The 15,223-nt window shown below is 37.2% G+C and overlaps 2 protein-coding genes across 6 annotated transcripts in view; both read right to left on the reverse strand.

Moving 5' to 3' along the window:
• The window catches only part of LOC109206676 (inositol hexakisphosphate and diphosphoinositol-pentakisphosphate kinase 2-like), a 16,446-nt gene extending 7,277 nt beyond the window's left edge, over window positions 1–9,169 (reverse strand). Inside the window, exons 1-15 of one of the 5 annotated variants that reach the window (XM_019369545.1) lie at window positions 9,025–9,169; window positions 8,666–8,842; window positions 8,452–8,511; window positions 8,121–8,167; window positions 7,815–7,898; window positions 6,819–6,882; window positions 6,116–6,269; window positions 5,623–5,693; window positions 4,593–4,697; window positions 3,654–3,746; window positions 3,088–3,162; window positions 2,523–2,608; window positions 1,167–1,370; window positions 985–1,084; window positions 819–889 (exon numbers count right to left, since the gene is read on the reverse strand). In XM_019369545.1, coding sequence (XP_019225090.1) covers window positions 819–889; window positions 985–1,084; window positions 1,167–1,370; window positions 2,523–2,608; window positions 3,088–3,162; window positions 3,654–3,746; window positions 4,593–4,697; window positions 5,623–5,693; window positions 6,116–6,269; window positions 6,819–6,882; window positions 7,815–7,898; window positions 8,121–8,167; window positions 8,452–8,511; window positions 8,666–8,830 — 1,379 coding nt within the window. In that variant the 5' untranslated portion in view covers window positions 8,831–8,842; window positions 9,025–9,169. Of the gene's footprint in view, window positions 1–818; window positions 890–984; window positions 1,085–1,166; window positions 1,371–2,522; window positions 2,609–3,087; window positions 3,163–3,653; window positions 3,747–4,592; window positions 4,698–5,622; window positions 5,694–6,115; window positions 6,270–6,818; window positions 6,883–7,814; window positions 7,899–8,120; window positions 8,168–8,451; window positions 8,512–8,647; window positions 8,843–8,965 lie in introns of all 5 variants that reach the window. The other 4 variants (XM_019369527.1, XM_019369552.1, XM_019369531.1 and 1 more) reach the window with 4 other exon arrangements.
• Window positions 11,649–14,071, reverse strand: LOC109206704 (putative pentatricopeptide repeat-containing protein At3g28640). The gene has a single exon (XM_019369563.1). The coding sequence runs from the start codon at window positions 13,786–13,788 to the stop codon at window positions 12,241–12,243; it is 1,548 nt and encodes a 515-aa protein (XP_019225108.1). The 5' UTR covers window positions 13,789–14,071; the 3' UTR covers window positions 11,649–12,240.

Consider the following 15,223-nt stretch of genomic DNA (forward strand, 5'->3'; position numbering starts at 1 on the left):
ACGTTACCGTTACCGGTTACCCCGGTCCCCCCGGGGTACCCCGGGGGGGGGGGAGAGACCAGGAAGAGGTAAAAGACAATTTAATAATCATATCTAACTTAACCTCTGTAATTTTAGAAAATTGACTTCAAGAAATTATGAAGCACTAAAGATCAGTATAAGGAACGGATTGAGAGGAGCGATAGCAAAGCCAAGCTGTATAAAAGCAGCAGCCTATCAACAGGTCCGTCAATAAAAGTAGAGGTCTTTTCGCCTAAGGGGGTCAGAGCAACATGGACAATGATATGCTTGATTAACAACTAGGAAAGCTGTTCTACATAAGGAAAACATTACAAGCGATCGCAGATATCCATCTGTTGTACATAGATATACGATGTTGGAAATGGTAGAAACTATACAGCATAATGCATTTAAGTAACAGGTTGAAAAGCACAAGTGTGCAATTTCATGGCCATGAAAACAGTAATGTATCTATCTCGCTGCCTAAAACATAGATTTCTAGTTTAATTATGCACAAGATTAAAACTAGAGTTAAGATTATCTCTCTCCCTCCCTCTGCTGGTTAGAGTAGCTATGCTGAAAAACTCCTTAAGAGGCACTACTTGGAGAAATAAAGTCCCCCCNTCTCACAGCAATCACGAACTAAATAGGTTGAAAAAACGCAAAATCAAATGAAGAAAGTTATTAGAGCATAAAGATCTATCTGAGCATAAAGAACATTATCTTTGTTTGAGGGGTATGAAGCTACAAAAATCAAATATGAGATAAAGAAATCAATGTGATTATGCAGACTCTTTAAGTATCAGAGTCTCACTTACCTAGAACGTGGTACCAGCGCTCTGGTGGCATCCAAAAGATCTTGCAATTGCACAGCACTTTTAAGCTTTGTCTGCGCAAGATTTAAAAGCAAAAGAACAATATTGATCATCTAAAACGTTGAGAAGGATATAGAAAAGCAATTGTATCATGAAAGCAAAGAAGCACCTCAGATCTAGGTTTACCGCCATTGTACTTTAACATCAAATTTAAGAGTTTTTCCTCTGTAACCTTCAACTTCACTTTCTGCTTTGGAGTTCTATCACCACTGTTCCAGTTGATAATGGTTAAGTAAAGGAGAAAAAAGATTCTAACCTGCAAGGGTAATATACATAAGAAGTATGTCTTACTGCCGAATAATTGCAACTACACATCGTAGCTCCTCTGATTGTCCAAATGTCCCGAGCCCACTTCCTTGACGTGTTAACCCCTCAGAAGGCTGAACTGGTTCATTGACTTTCCATGGTAAAGTTGGTGGGATTGTCGATGAAAGATGTGGAGCTTTTGCGTCTAGAAGCATCTTCCTCAACACACAAGCAGCATCGTCATAGTACCTTTACTCAAGCATCATTGCAAGAACTATCTTTAGGACCAATCAAATGATGCACAAACTGACGATACTACCAGTCATATAGCTGCTACTATTGTGATTACACAAACCATACAGATTTAAGATGACAGTAAGGATATGTTATGATGATACACCAACAGCAGTAACACTAAAAAGGCAAGAAGAATTCTATAAACCCAAAATACATGCAGTACGAATGAAGGTCCCAAACAAGCATGATACAACCTAACAATAAAAAATGATAGAAAGTTGAACAACAAGTTCTAGTCATTCTTTTATTTTTTTGACAAATTCTAGTTGTTGAATAATACAACATGAATCAAATGTCACTAGTGTAGTAAGATGCATAAAGTTGGGGTTGTAATACTTTTCCATTGCACTCTCTGGGTGCTATTCTTTAATAAAATTTTCATTACATTTTCAAAAAAATAAATATAAAAAAAAAAAAGATGTTCACCGATAAAAGATAATTGTTCTCTAAGTTTCTTCGTAAAAGCATTCTACCTAGATGGAACAGATATCGGGCAGGGGAAGGGAGGGAAAAAGATGCATGCAACTTAAGTCAATTAAGGTTATTAATCCCAAAAAATATTGTTTTAAGAAAAAACCTACAATAGAAAAAACCTACAAGTGACCTATTGGTATTGACATGTTCACTTTTTCACATATTTTAGGTTCAAGTATTTCCTTTTTTTTTTCCTGCTGAATTTCGTTCTTCCTTACAGTGTTGGTCATTACTGGTACTACATATGCTAGGGGCCCTTACATCGCTTTGCACAAAAGTAGAAGAGCCAATATTCACTGGGATAATGACTTTTATCAGTGGATGCATTCTAGAACTGGTCAACCGAAACCCCTGTCTTTTTCCATGTATAATATTATATGAGTGTTTCGCTTCCATTGTGTTTCGTTAGGTTTACATTGTAGGTCTTTTGAGATGACTTCTTCAACGTGAGTTTAGGTCTACTTGGTACCCTTTGAACATCCTTATTCATCATATTGACACACCTACAGACCTTTGTTGTCTTTAAGACTACCTTAATTATGAAACTGATAAGAGGAAAGCTTAAAATACTGATTAGATTGGACTATATGTCTCATCTAATTGATTTTTGGGGAAGATGAAGAAACTTACTTGTAAGAGTTCTTTACAAAGCTCCAGCCATTCACATCACAAACATATGAACGCCCGTCACTGCGCAATAGATCGAAGCCACAAACCTGAAATGAAAGGAAGGGTAATTTCGTTGGTTTGTTTTCTCAGTGCACATGGAGAAAACGAAGATACATTTAGTCAACACCATCAAAGGGAAAAAGGGGAGCATTAGCCAGCGTATATGCTTCAGCCTTGGGATCTCCATGTATCTCCAAACCCCGATATAAAAGATAAACCATGTTTATTTGGCAGAGAAAGGAAGAGAAAGCCATAAATCTAGTTGAATATACATTACAGAATCATATCTTATAAATATAGGTTACGAGGACATCAGTGTCATCTATCTTCTGCAGTTGGACTATCAACCACAGGCAACGAGATATTAGAGGCCAAGAAAGTCAACTTTTAATTGACTGTGAGATAGTGGACACTGGACAGTCAACCTACTCAAAATAGCTGCAACAGTTTCCACCATGCTTGTTGAAAGTAAAACAGCTTCATACACCAATATGTGTTGACATGTAATAGACTTAGGTGGACTTACTGCTTGCCTAAAGGCTATGCAAACTTCTCTGGCCATTTGCTTCTCTGTAGGGGTAAGTAGAACAGGATATCGAACCTGCAAAATGAAGCAACTTTCAATAAGCAAATAAGTTTCTATAGCAACTTAAAGTGATTGTACTCACAATTTCACACAGTTTAATCTAAATGCTGAAAGGATAACACTGGACCCCCAAAATTTCCATATGAGAGGAAGAGAAGCTCAGTACTTTGACAAGTCCTTTTTTTTTTTGCCCAAAACCCCGAACCACACTTATCGCCTCCCAAGGCAACAATGGTTTTAACTCAAACCCCAAGCATAATAGTTGGACCAGAGGAACTCTACCACTAAAGTGACCATCTCTCATCACTTTGTTAAGTTCTTAATTTTAAAGGATCTTTAGGGGGATATAAGTGTGTCTCTCACATAGCGCAAGAGAATGGATAAAATTCAATGGGTGAAGAAGATGATACTATCCTTTCCTGTTCTTTTCTTTGTTATTTGGCAACGGGCCTCCAAATTAGAGAACAGGAAAAAATAGGGAGAGTTATGTTGAAGAAATAACTTACTTCTTTCCCATCAGTATTTCTCATTACAACACCATCAACAACAGGAGATTTCCTTGCCTCTGCATGTGCGTAATCTGGACCAACTGTATACACCTATGTAAATATAAGAAGAAAACTCAAATCATGGGATAAGCTACAAAATTTTTGACACAACGCAAAAACATGTGCATGGTTACTCCTACCTAACAAAGACACTTGACAGGTTTAAACCAAGTAGTAAATCCAGGAAGCTACGACCTGTTATGAGAGTTTCTTAGGATAAATATATAAGATATATCTAAGGTATGTAACTTACCCCTCTTCTTTTATTTTTGAGGGGATGAGAGTTGAACTGCACACATGTACATGCAAAAATAAATTCTCTCAGCCTCCTTTCCCCTGGCTCCCTTAATGAAAGAGCTCAAGAAAGCTGTGTTTGTCGGATCCTCCAAAAATGACGCCACACCCATGTCGGATGCTCCAAAAATGAATTAAATTTTGAAGGATCCAACACACACCTGATGACATTTTTGAAGGATCCCAGTAACAAAGCGAAACAGAAGAAACTTTTATCTGATAAGTGAATGAGAAGGACATATAGCTTAGATAATCATGTACAATATGCACATGCTCATATATGAATTGAAGTTTTTAGTTAGTTCCTGAAGTCCCATGATGTATATGCAAATGTTTGAACATATTTATAGTTTCTTCTCACCAAATCAAATCCATACACCAGCCATAAAGTGACTTATGCCCTAACTTATTAGTATGCTTTTACCATACCATACGATAAATCAACGGGTAGATCCGAATTAACGGAAAAAGAGGACGACCTCGAGCCAGATAGGTGTTTTTCAAGTATATCTTTTCATAATAAACCAGACAAACAAATTAAGTGCGATTGCCAATTAAAGCAAAATCATTCATGCAAAGATACTGAAGTACAATGTTACAAACCTTAACGTCTGTTCCTCCTGTGGGCATGAATTCCTCATATATGTAGGACCCTTCACGTCTCACTCTTCTAACCTCTGGATGGAACTCACTTGAGCGGTTACCAACCTGAAGGAAAAGAAAGAAGTCAAATTACATTATTCAAAATTAAATATTCTAACACGTGGGAAAGACAGATGGATGAGATTAAACATCTTTTTCTGCAATGACAAATGGCTATTCACTGTGGATTTTGTTTGTAATCATTTTTGGGGTGCAACGAGTAATGGCGAGGATTGCCAACGAACTCTTGTTGTGCCAGTCTGGTTTTAAGGTCAAAAAGAAACTTATCAAGATTTGGAAGCCATTCCAGTCTGTTCGTGTAGGGTGATAAGGAGAGGAAGGAACCAACGATGCTTCGTAGGCAAATCTACTGCTATCCAGATTTTGAAACATAAATGTCCAAGCAATTTAGCATTCTGGTTGAATTTTCCGATATATACGAAGAGTTGATGGCAGTTTTTTAATAGCCGATAAATCTGTTGTTTCCAGCTTCGATAGCCGGTGGATCATGGACCCTCCCTCTACCCTTTCTCCAATTAAATGCCAGACATGGTGCGGCTACCACATATCCCTGTGCTGTACTACCTTTGCCAACCAGGCTGATGAACTAATTGCCCTAAGTCTCTTCTGGCATGCACATTTGAGTCTTGATCCCCTGCTTAACCTGAAATGATCTAATTGCCCTTGGTTTCTTCTACGGTAAATTTTGTTAGCTCGTTACAGATTGAACAGATTTCGTAGTTGGAAAAATTTCCCCATGATAGTATCCCGCACTACCTTAGTGTTTAGTTCTTACTATTTAATAAAATATTTTGCTTATCAAAAGTATCAAAAAAAAAATAATAATTGGGGGGAGGGGGGAGAGAAGGGGGTGGGGGTTAAATACAAGGACTCTTGAAAGAAATAAGAAGCAGAGACGCAAAGGACGCTGGTCAAATCAAAATCTAATCAAGAAAGCAATTCCAATTTTTCTTTCAAAGTAATATGTTACCTTTCGAAACAATTCCTTCATTCCCCCGCCAGCTGAACTAGGATAGTAAATCATTATTCTGTGGTCATCAGCTACATAAAAGCAAATAAGAGATTGATTTTTCCCTTCCTGAGTGGTATTTTTACAATATCACAAAGTTCACCATATTCACAAGCAGACAACATTGACAACAATTCCATGGTTCAAAAAACCTACAGTACTAATTGCAGTATTCATATGCAAGGGAAATAACAACTCTTTGAAATAATCAAACAGAACTTTAAAATCGCATGTCACCAGCAACAGGTCAACAACCTAATAAGCATGAAATCTTAATCAAGAGGCATCATTGTTTGTCCAACTATTATAATACCACCAAAGTGGTTATTTATCAAGGTACTCCGAGAATATGAGTCCTATCTTTTCATCTAATTGGCAAGCTGCCAAACACATACATCTTCGTTCTAGAGAAAAAATATAAAAAAACTGATCATGCATAGAAAGAGAGACTGACCATTAACAGGCTTTTCCACAAAAGGTTTCCAAAAGCGATTCCCATGAACCTCAACAAAGTCATCGTCTTCAACAAAATAATCCAAATGTTGGTGCGGTACTTCTCTGTGAACGCAAGCATACCTTGGCACAGGGATTCCATACATCTCAAGACGCTGAAATCTCACAATTAAAACAGAAAGGAAAATGTCAAAATCATTTTATTTTTCAAGGAAAAGGGAAAATGCAAGGAGTAGCATAACTTATAGAAGGTTAGTTCAAAAAAATGAGCCCCCATCAGGGTAGAGTTGCCGACGCAATTAACTATTTAAAAGCAGCTTCTTCATTTCACACGTAGATTAAAGTGGAGAGCTCAAAAACTTGAAGCGAGAACAATGGGATTGGAAATACTTGGAAACATATGTCGAATTAAGCCTGATTCCTACTTTTGCAGAATTATTCAGACAGATATGATGGTATAACCTTTTTGAACAATATCAGCATACGCATTGACTCTTATAGTGTATAGAAGACAATACATTTCTTTTGAATCTTTGTACATATCTAGGTGAGGAAAATTTTGTTTCCTAGTATTCCCAATCCAATCATAGATCTAGACAAAAGAAATTAGCCACAGAATTCTCCTTATCAAAAAAAAAAAAAAAAAACTCGTACACTTTTCCGATTCCCCTGAACGGCAGAAATAACCAAGAACTAATACATACCTCGTATACTTTCCTCCGATCGTGAAGAAGGTATTGCGGTTCCAATTCATTCACAAGGAAAGGCCTAAGACAGAGGAGATAATTGACGATCATAAGTTGTCCACAGTGATGCCAAAGTTTATACAAGTGTGTTAGATATTTCTTTCCAACATTTACAGGGGAAAAACAAGAGGTTATTTTTTTACTTTTCAAAAAGAAGGTTCTATTAAGATGGCAAATTCTCATCATTACAAGACAGATATTTAACCTTGGAGCTTCACAACTCAAACAGTATCAGATCTTCTTGGTCTTGGAACCTTGTCTAGACAAAAATAATATGACCTGACAATTGTTGTCATCATTACAGATATCAAAATTTCAAGTTTGATGATCAAGTAGTAACTTAAGAAACGTCTTTGCAAAAGAAATTAGTCAATTACGACACAAACCAAAAGCAAAAGTCTCACGACTTTTTTTTAATCTTGCATTATCTTTTCGACAAACATTATCCTGCATTTTCTACTATCCCTAAACTCCTAATGAATGCTTCAGATCTGCCCGCCAATCATTTATAGCTTGCCAAAAGAATCAATCACAAACAACAGATTTTACACCAGAGCATAATACATGTTATCACACTTGAGAAACCAAAAGATTAATAAGAAAAGGATTTGACAATCATTTATGACATAAAAAACCATAACCTTGTTTTTTATGTTCAGACAGACAAGTCTGGTGATTTTATACGGCTATAGACATGGGCTGGACTATTATAATCAGAGAAGAAGCTACGACACCAACGTTGCAAGTGTGATAAAGAAAATCCTCAACTTTACCGAAGTATTTCGAAAGCAAATAAAATTTCCAGGACTACTACAATATCTCGTGCTAGCAGTTACTCTGGTGATGCCAGTCATAGATCATTCAAAAATGGATATTCAGAGGACACAGAATAACACAAAAGCAAGCATGCCAAAATACTGAAACTACATACGGAAAAGGATGGATGAAACTTACTTTCTCAATGAAGCATATGCTTCTGCTTTCTTCAAAGGATATCCACTGGAGTAGAAGGCAATCAAGCAATCGCATATCGGCCAGCTGCAACCATGACATAATCCACTAAATTAACATGGCGCATGGTATAGTGCGGAAGGAAGACAAAACGTCAAACTTAAGGCTAACGGGATGTGTAAGCCATCAAAAATACCTTATTACAGACACAATTTCTCAGGGAAAAGATGTAAAACTCAGTTCAACAAAGAGAAAGATTATAGAATACGAAGTAGCAATGGTATGTCAATGTTGTTTCCAGGATTGTACCTCTCAATTGGATCCTCCAGAATAACTTTGTCACCAAAGTACATAACCTTCAAGTATAAAGTCCTAGTCAGAAAGATAATACACTTTTAACAACAAAATAGAAATGCACTCTACAAAGTCAGTTCACCACTTGATCAATGGAGTATCACCATACTTTGAGTGATATATTTCCAAGAAAACTACTTTTTAGGAGACCCAATATCAGAAGAAAAATGCTGAATCTTGGATAAGAGGAATACTTAAAAATTATTACCAAGAAAAGTACTCTTCAGGAGACCCAATATTACAAAAAATGAAAGTTAGTTGGTTAATTTAGCAAATGATTAAATACCTCAAATTCACCAAATGATTGAAGTCTTTCAAGAATCTGTCCCATTGGAGCTGAGAAGACCTAAATTTGATCAAACAATTGAAAAGAATCAGTGGGGGGTTAATAATTGCTGGTAAGCTAATAAAGAATAAGTACAGCACTAATATTGTTGGTGCATGCTCTGCAATTGCAACCAATCAAAACAATAGAACAGAACCTCGGGGCCGCATTTCACCTTCTTTTCCATTACACAAACACCAACTGTAATCTTATTCTCAACAACACTGTCCTCCTCCACTTTCTTCATCATCTTCTTTTTCTTCTCTTTCTCTTTCACTTTCTTTCTCTCTGGCTGACTAAAAGCTCCGAGATTTGAACTTTTCTCAACCCCACTTCTCATTCTCTCTTTTTACTGCCAAAGCTCAAGAAACAAACACATTAAATACACGTGTATGTATTTACATTATTTCGTAAAGAGTCCTCTTTTTTCATGAAAATAGTAAAGAGAGTCCGAAACAAGTATAAAGATATATACCCACAGATTCAAGAATCCCGTGTAGATAAAGGAAAAGGAGAAAAATAATGAGTGAATACCCGAAATATCCGAAGTATATGCAAAATCTTGAAAATCTTGCAAGGCTTTAAGCTACAAACACATGGAGTCACGAGAACAGAGAGAAAAAGGCTGCTTCAAACCGCCACCAAGAAAAAAAAAATACATTATTTATTGCTACTAATGGAGTGGTTACTGTGGTATTTATTATTGTGGACCGTTAGATATACCAAAATCCAATAGGAGGGGTCAATATTGTGGGGTAATATTGGATTCTGGAATATACATTAGAAAGTGAAAGACACTGACGTGCAAAGGTTTAGGATATACTAATCTTTAATCTTCAAAGATTAGTGGCTGCTGTATCCCTCTGTCACTGTAAGTTATAAAGGTACAATGTCTTTTTGTTTATCATGTTCGTTTTTATAAAATAAAAAATAAAATAAAAGAGTAGGTACTCAACTCGAGGCTTATAATTTGTCATTTTGTTAATATGCATTTTTATGCACGTGATCTAAGCGTGGTATGTTTTTTTGGGATCTTCACTTCTTCTTTTTTATATATTGGGATATCTTTTATTATTCTTTCCGGTCCAAATAAGTAACCAATTTGCTTTGAGCATACCTATTAAGAAAATACTAAATTCTAGACAAAATAGTTAGTGTGATTAAATTACCCTTAATTAAATATTGCAGCATAATTGATGTGAGGAGTAAAAGACTTTTTAGGGATACGTATAAGTGTAATTTTGGAAAAACAAATTGAATTTTTTCTTGATTATATAAATGGACACTTATTTTGAACCAAAATAAAAAAGCAAATTGATCACTTATTATGGACCGGAGGGAGTAATAAATTTCAATTTTAAAATTAGGTTGAAGTGTATTTAGAAATTTTGAAGAGTTACTTAATTTTTTAAATGGGAATGACGTATGAATAAAGGAAAAATTGGGACTCATAGAGGCAGTGAAGGGCCATCACCTCTCTCCCCAAACAAACAGCACACTTATGCCAAAAGCTATAAGGAGTATGGATAAGTGGTTCAGTGCCTTAGCAAACTTTACAGGTTTATTTTGAAAATGATGGAACTTTTTGATAGGGTCCTCCATATATAAGGGAGATCATCTTGTGAAGTTATGATGATACCGAATATTCTTTTTACTCATATAATTCTTTTCACATTAAATCAATAAAATAGAATACATGAAATCTTTGTAAAATTATATTTTTCAATTCAACTAGTAATTAGTTTAGAAAGTTATTTCCTTTAAATATAGGTGGTTTATCAGTTAAACCGTTCCATATTCGACATAACAATGCGTATGATAGACACGATTAGGTGTAATAATTATCATAACTATGAGTAGAGAATGTTTCATGGGAACATACTTATTGTTGCAAGGGAAAAGTTAAATTCAATGGTCTTTTTTTATTACTACAATTTATTCCATTTGATTGATTCAATGTCATAAATGGTCAACGGAAAATGGGATTTCTAACATGGTGTGATTATTCGGGACCACAAAGGTTACGCTGTCTGTAATCATGTTCCTAGGAAGCTAATATTTCCAGCACATACCATAGAGAGAAACCAAGTAGGAATGGGCTTTGATTTTGATGGAACATTGTCCAATTGTGATTGTTTCTTTCCAACTATGTAGGCTAATGATATCCCAGTTAATAGTCAAAAGCAAAATAATTGAAAAAAGGACACGTGAATCGGGTGGCAGTGAATAATAGGAGTCTGAGTTTACTATCACATTAGATCTATGAACGAGTCAATTTTAGATGGCAATTCCAGCCTACTATAATTTTGTTTACTTGTCGGTTATAGTACCTACCAAAATGTAGTCATAATTTGTATAGACAATCAGTCAATTAAATATGCTCAATCCAAAAAGATTCGCTAGCGTTTGGCCATAGATTTCAAATTTATTTTTAAAAATCTTATTTGGGTGAAGTTTGATTTGAAGATGAAAATGTGTTTGGACATACATTTTTAAAACATATTTACCAACTTTATTTTGGAAAAACATGCATATAGTTCCCAAGTTTTAGGCCCCGCTTGGCCATGAATTTTCCCAAAATAAATTTGGGATTTATTTTCAAAACTCATGTTTGAACATAAATTTTACTCATATTTTGGCCAAATCTCAAATCCCAAATTTCAAATCCCAAAATCAGCTATTGAGATAATTTTGGGCCAAAATCCCAAAACTTGGGAATTATATACATGTTTTTTCAAAATAAAGTTGGAAAATATGTTTTGAAAACGTATGTCCACACATTCTCATCTTCAAACCAAACTTCACCCAAATCAGATTTTTCAAAATAAATTTGGGATCTATGGCCAAACGCTAACTTAGGATTTTGGCCCAAAATCAGCAATTGAAGTGATTTTGGGATTTGGGGTTTGGGATTTGGGATTTTGCCAAAATATGGGGCAAAATTTATGGCCAAACATGAGTGTTGAAAATAAATCCCAAATTTATTTTGGCAAAACTCATGGCCAAACGGGTCTGAAGCAAACAGTTCTTTTTACCTAGATCTGCTTAAAAGTTATCAGACAATTTCGAAACATGAATTGACCTGCGTTAGTCGACACCTCCAACTGTGACCATAAATTGGCCATTCGTTCTATCCGAAAGAGAAAAAGAGCAAGACCCAATCAAATTACTGAATTTCATAAGGAGATGTAAAATTGAAAATTTTGGATGCCCATGGTACCTTTCCCGTCATGTAACTGCATAATTCTTTAAGAAAGAAGCAACCATTCCTGAATTGGTATCACCTTTTCCATCTAGATAAGTAATGGTACAGCGCAAATTTGGGTTGCGAAATAGTAGATTGAGTAGTGCAGCACGAATAACATTAGAAGTTTACAACAATCCATACTTGTATACTTGCCCCAAGTTCCATGCTTTCCAATGGTCAATGAGCCTTTCCCTCAAGAACAGCACGGAAAAACAATTGCTGGACAGTAGTACACTGTCAGATTCAAGCCTTTGCTCAGAAAATTTGAGAAACACAAGAGGCTGATCAAATAGCAGGGGCTGGAGCAGGATCTCATGGTGCTGAGGGTACAAAACATGGCAAATTTAGCTTGAAAGGGGGCTGCAGGTCTTAAAGTCCGCTTCCATCTAGAAAACGTAGTTGCAGACCAGTTGATATCCAAATAATAGTTGAATGCCCCTTACAACAACGTGCTGTCCCATACTCATGATATGAGTTGCGACACACAAGTAAGCTTGCTCATGCTATATTAGGTTGCTGAAATCAGGATCTAGATATATCAAGTCAAGCACCTCATGTATGTTAGTTAAACATGAATGGGAGACATCTCCAGCTACAAACTCATTAACCATCCCATCAATCTCAATTGCACTGTACCCAGGGGTCTTCCTGAGCCCTTTGTCACCAATCATCCTCCTGATTCGACGTGCATCATCACATTGGCGAGCTGCCAAATATATATTTGATAACTGAACATAAGCAGAATCTTCTTCAGCTTCGTTGCCATCTTCTACCAACAAAATCTCTTTAACGGCAAGTTCTGCAAGACTAACATTGTTGTGATTTCGACAACCACTCAATAACGCGCCCCAAACTGAGGCCCGTGGTTTCATTGGCATCCTTCTAATAAGCTTAAGTGCATCATCCAATCGTCCAGCTCTGCATAACAAATCCACTACACAACTGAAGTGCTCATGTTCCGGTACAACGCCATATAAAGATTCCATCTTATCCAACAAAGCTTCACCTTCTTTCTGAAGCCCTGCATGCGCACACGCTGCTAAAGCTGCAAGAATGACAATACCATCAGGCTTAAGTCCATCAACCACTTGCATCCTCTCCAAACAGCTTAATGCTAGCTCAGGACGACCATGGACTGCGAACCCTCTAATCATTGTTGCCCATGAATGCTTATTTCGCGTAGGCATGCTGTCAAATACCTCAGAAGCCAAGTGAATACACCCACACTTAGCATACATATCAACAAGAGCAGAGCCGATAAAAACATCAGACTCAACCCACTCACTCTTCATAACATGCTCATGAATCCACTTCCCTTGCTCAAGAGCACCTAAATGAGCACAGGCCGCAAGCGCTGTGGTCACGCAATACTCATCCGCACTAACTCCACGCCCCAACATATCTTGGAAAATACTCAATGCCTCCTTGGCTAATCCGCATTGAAGGTGCCCACTCATTAAAACATTACATTGAATAACATCAATGTCAGTAATTTCATCGAACACCTTGCGTGCATCATCCAATGCTTTGCAGTTGGTGTAAAACCGAATTAATGCTGTCTGTACATGTGCATCGGACGCGGAAAACGAATTCTTAACTACCCAACTGTGCATTTGCTTTCCCTCTACTTCCAAAGGACCATTAGCGCAGGCGATGAGAAGAAACGGAAACGTAAAACTATCAGGAGCCGCAGCGTTATTGGTTTGTAACATAAGATTGAAGTAATGAAGGGAAAATTGGGGTTGTGAGCTCCGAGAGTAAGCCCTAATGAGAATATTGTAAAGGAAAGTATTGGAAGTTCGAACCTGCGCGAAGATCCTTGAGGTATAGGGAAGGTCGGCGTAATTTGAGAGCGCAGAAAAATCGAGGAGCTTGCTTACGGCGTAAGTGTTGCGGTGAAGACCGAGGGTGATGTAAATAGCGTGGATGGCTTTGAGTCGGCGCATATTGGTGCAATTTTCTGCCATGGACATGCACCATTTCCACAGTTGGAAGCTGTTGTTGGCGAGGGTGGCTCTCACTTGGACGCGGATGTTGCTTAGACAGCTCATAAGCGGGCATTGTTAATTAAGGAGGACAAGGTTCATGAACTGACTAAAAAGATAGCAAATTGCAGTTTCCAGTAAGCCAGTAAACGAGTAATTTTGACCTTTACTTCTGCTAAGAGTGTGGTGGGAGGTCTGTAGAGCGGTTGAGCTCCTGCGAAGAAAGGCGTAAAACTCAAATAGGCTACCACCTTGGTCGTCTCACGTGTGGCGCCAAAAGAAACTTGCGTTGGTATGGATACTTATAAATGTACTTATAAATGTATAAATGTTTAACGGAAAAATAGGAATTTCGGTCAAAGTGTAATTTTAGAAGAACTCGGGTTACTGATAATCAAATCAAGAGATAGTTATATAACAAGAAAGGAAAATTGGACTGACAAGTAGCCGAGTAAGTAATATAAAGCAACGTAAATAAGTATATACCAATAATAATCAACGTGTCCATACAAATGTTTATTTCTCTTCCTTTTATAGCTATTTCTAAGTACAACGTTTCTTTCTTCTCATAATAGAGCCATTATGATGTGCATTTAATGACATTAATAAGACGTTATGACTGGCAATCGTAACAGTTTCGTGAAGATTCCATAACGTTCCCTATCATTCACGCTCATTAATTGAAGATATTACGAATCTGTACTTTCTGCTGTCTTGATTCATTCCACCGGTGCCTCTTCAAATTATCAAGAGGCCCGGGTGGCCGTTCTTTCTTGCCTTTATGACACTTCGCTCGTACCTGTTAAGACTCGTGTCTCTTTAAGTACTCTTTGCCAGCTGTCACTCCCATAATAATCCATGTGTCTTGACATGTCAGCCACATAATTAATTCCAAGTGTAATATCGATTTTTCCCCAATACAGATAGTCCCCCCACTTGCCATTTATTCAGCAATTGAATATTTGGGAAGTGGATCTCATTAAAGCGGGAATTTTTGCCGCCGATTCCCACATACCATTATACCCTTTTATGAACTAACGATTCGCATGTCACTTCCATTTAATGCGTGTGACACGTGGTGCCCTTCGATTGGTTCTGCAACTCCTTAGCGCTTTTTAGGGTTTTTTTTACGGCTACACCAGTCACGAAGTGACAGTTTTCATAGTGACGTTTTCATCATTACCTTTTCGTTTGACGGTTGCTTCCAAGTATAAATATATCCTGTGTCTTCTCTTTCACGAAAAAGTTTCCCATACTTTGCCATTCAATCTTTTCTTCATCTTTGCGCAACTATGTCTTCTTCAAACCCTGATCCTCAGAAGGTTCTTATTATTGATGAACTTCCCCTTGCTCCTACTAGAAGCAGGAGAGGAGGTAGGCTACGTAGTTTAGGATCAGTTTCCATTCGAGGTTCTCCTTCTCAACCGAGTCCTAATCCGCCATCATCTTCTAGAACTAGGCCTTCTCTTTCTCATAGGTCGTCTGCTAGAGGTAGGGATTC

The sequence above is a fragment of the Nicotiana attenuata genome, chromosome 2 (genome assembly GCF_001879085.1).
Source record: "Nicotiana attenuata strain UT chromosome 2, NIATTr2, whole genome shotgun sequence".
NCBI lineage: Eukaryota > Viridiplantae > Streptophyta > Magnoliopsida > Solanales > Solanaceae > Nicotiana > Nicotiana attenuata.

Bases quoted from the DNA above. Each gene is read 5' to 3' on its own strand.
- LOC109206704 (XM_019369563.1), bottom strand. From the start codon at position 13,788: ATGAGCTGTCTAAGCAACATCCGCGTCCAAGTGAGAGCCACCCTCGCC.